Source organism: Pelophylax lessonae (genome assembly GCF_965119305.1).
Source record: "Pelophylax lessonae genome assembly, chromosome: 4".
Classification (NCBI taxonomy): domain Eukaryota; kingdom Metazoa; phylum Chordata; class Amphibia; order Anura; family Ranidae; genus Pelophylax; species Pelophylax lessonae.
In genome coordinates, this window is record NC_138771.1 from 106187941 (window position 1) to 106190214 (window position 2274).

A 2274-nucleotide genomic window follows, 5' to 3' on the forward strand; every position below is an offset into this window, starting at 1 on the left:
TGAAAGAAAATATACAAAGTTTTTTTTTTATATATATTATATCACTGTTTTATATTATTGCAGCAGCTAGTAATATAGTTGATTTTAGTGCTGATTTTTATATACATAATGTTTACATTTTTTAAAGCCTGTGCTGATGGAGTCAGTTTGACTCTCTTAGACCATTCAGAATTCATCAACAAATGCATATGACCTGTTTCAAGCAAGTATACCTACAGATTAGTGTGGGAATGTAAAAAACTGTTTGAAGTGAACAAAAGCCCACTGACACAGGCCTTAAATCTTCCAGCACAACTAGGATTTCTATTTTAAGAAAGTTTTTTTTTTTTTTTTTTAAGGAGGCACTTTGTCTACATTTTTATGTCTTCAATTGAGTTTTGACTGCATTTTCTCTCTATTGCAGTAAGGCCCCATGAAAATGACTGTTGGCAACAGAAGAAGAACCGTCTTAATAATATTTTTCTACTTTTCTATGCAAATCATAACATCAGATGGAATGGTTGAAGATGATGTACACTCCAGTTTTGTCCAGTGGCGGCTGAAGGGCCCTGAACGCAGAGAGATACAGAGAGAGATTTTATCTGTTTTAGGATTGCCTCATAGACCAAGACCTCACTTACACGAGAAGAAGACATCTGCACCAATATTCATGATGAATCTCTACAATTCAATTGGTGTCGGTGAAGAGAGAAAAGATAGCTTTCAGTACTTTAATTCTTTTACCAAGTATGATCCTTCCCTTGTCCACCCTCTTGAAAACCACTTTCTTTCTGATGCAGATTTTGTCATGAGTTTTGTTAACCTAGTGGAGAATGACAGCAAATTCTGTCACCAATGCTACAGCAAAGAGTTTAGATTTGATCTTGCTGATGTTCCAGTTGGAGTACAATTAACAGCAGCTGAATTTCGCATATATAAAGATCCAACTAAACATAATGAAACTTACCGGATCAGCATCTACCAGGTGCTTCAGGAACTTCCTAGTCAGCTGTTAAAGCTGGACAGCCAGATAACCACAGGTGGAGAAAGTGGATGGTTGACATTTGAAATTACTTCATCAAGAAATGACTGGGTGGGTAATCCTCAGGACAAGCTTGAACTACAGATGAGAATAGAAACTCTGGACAGGAAAAGTGTTAAACCTCGATTAGTGGGTCTAGTTGACAGAAGTGGACCACAGGAGAAGCAGCCATTTATGGTAGCATTTTTTAAAACTGCAACAATTCACCTACGTAGTATTCGTTCTGTGAGCAGTAAACATAAAAACCAAGATAAAAAGACAGTAAAGGAACACAACCTTCCATTAGCCAATATTACAGACAGCTTTATGGGTAGCAGCACTAGTAATAGTGGGCACCGATTCTTGAAACAGGCCTGCAAGAAGCATGAACTGTATGTGAGTTTCCGTGACCTTGGCTGGCAAGATTGGATAATCGCCCCAGAAGGATATGCTGCTTACTACTGTGAAGGAGAATGTGCTTTTCCGCTCAACTCTTACATGAATGCCACTAATCACGCAATTGTCCAGACCTTAGTTCACTTTATTAATCCTGAAACTGTTCCAAAGCCATGTTGTGCCCCTACAGAACTTCAGGGGATCTCTGTCTTGTATTTTGATGACAGTTCCAATGTTATATTAAAGAAGTATAGAAACATGGTGGTGCGATCATGTGGCTGCCATTAGAATCACAGATAATACTAATAAAACCTGGAATCTGCATCTCAATTAATGTTTTGCTTTTTAGGAGCCACTGCATGTTTATATGGATTTTTTACTTAGACTTTATATTTTATGATCAATAACAAAGCAACAAAATGGATTTTATAGAAACAACCTTTTTATAAGTTTCATCAAATGCAATATAACAGTGTTAAATTATGTAAAAAATAAATGTATAGTCACGTATAAAGGTTTAATCATGGTGATCTGTCTTTTATTGTATAGAAAAGAAAACATAAATCCTACAACACATGAAATGAAAATGCAAAGTTTCCATGCATTTTACCTTTGTTATTGACAAAGCAATCTCTCTCTAATCTACTGTATATCTGCAAACCTTGATATCCATATAGAACGTATGTGTAACTAATTCAATTCCAAGGCATAACAGTCTTAAAGCACATCTCAGCTCAAAGTTTGAATTCTCTTTTAAAGAGAAGTATAGATTAGATTTTTTTTTTTTTTTTTTAGAATCATACTTACCTAGGTGGATGCAGCATTGGTTAGATGCTGCATCTGTCCCCTGCCGACTCTAACTGTCAGTCACTGCTCCA

General features: G+C 36.1%; 1 protein-coding gene across 1 annotated transcript; it reads left to right on the plus strand.

Annotated features, from left to right (window-relative positions):
- Positions 1-412: 412 nt before the first annotated feature.
- On the plus strand, positions 413-1684 carry LOC309554673 (bone morphogenetic protein 7-like; the record flags this gene model as incomplete). Its single annotated transcript, XM_082256382.1, has 1 exon — positions 413-1684. The coding sequence occupies one exon, from the start codon at positions 413-415 to the stop codon at positions 1682-1684; it is 1272 nt and encodes a 423-aa protein (XP_082112508.1).
- Positions 1685-2274: the final 590 nt, after the last annotated feature.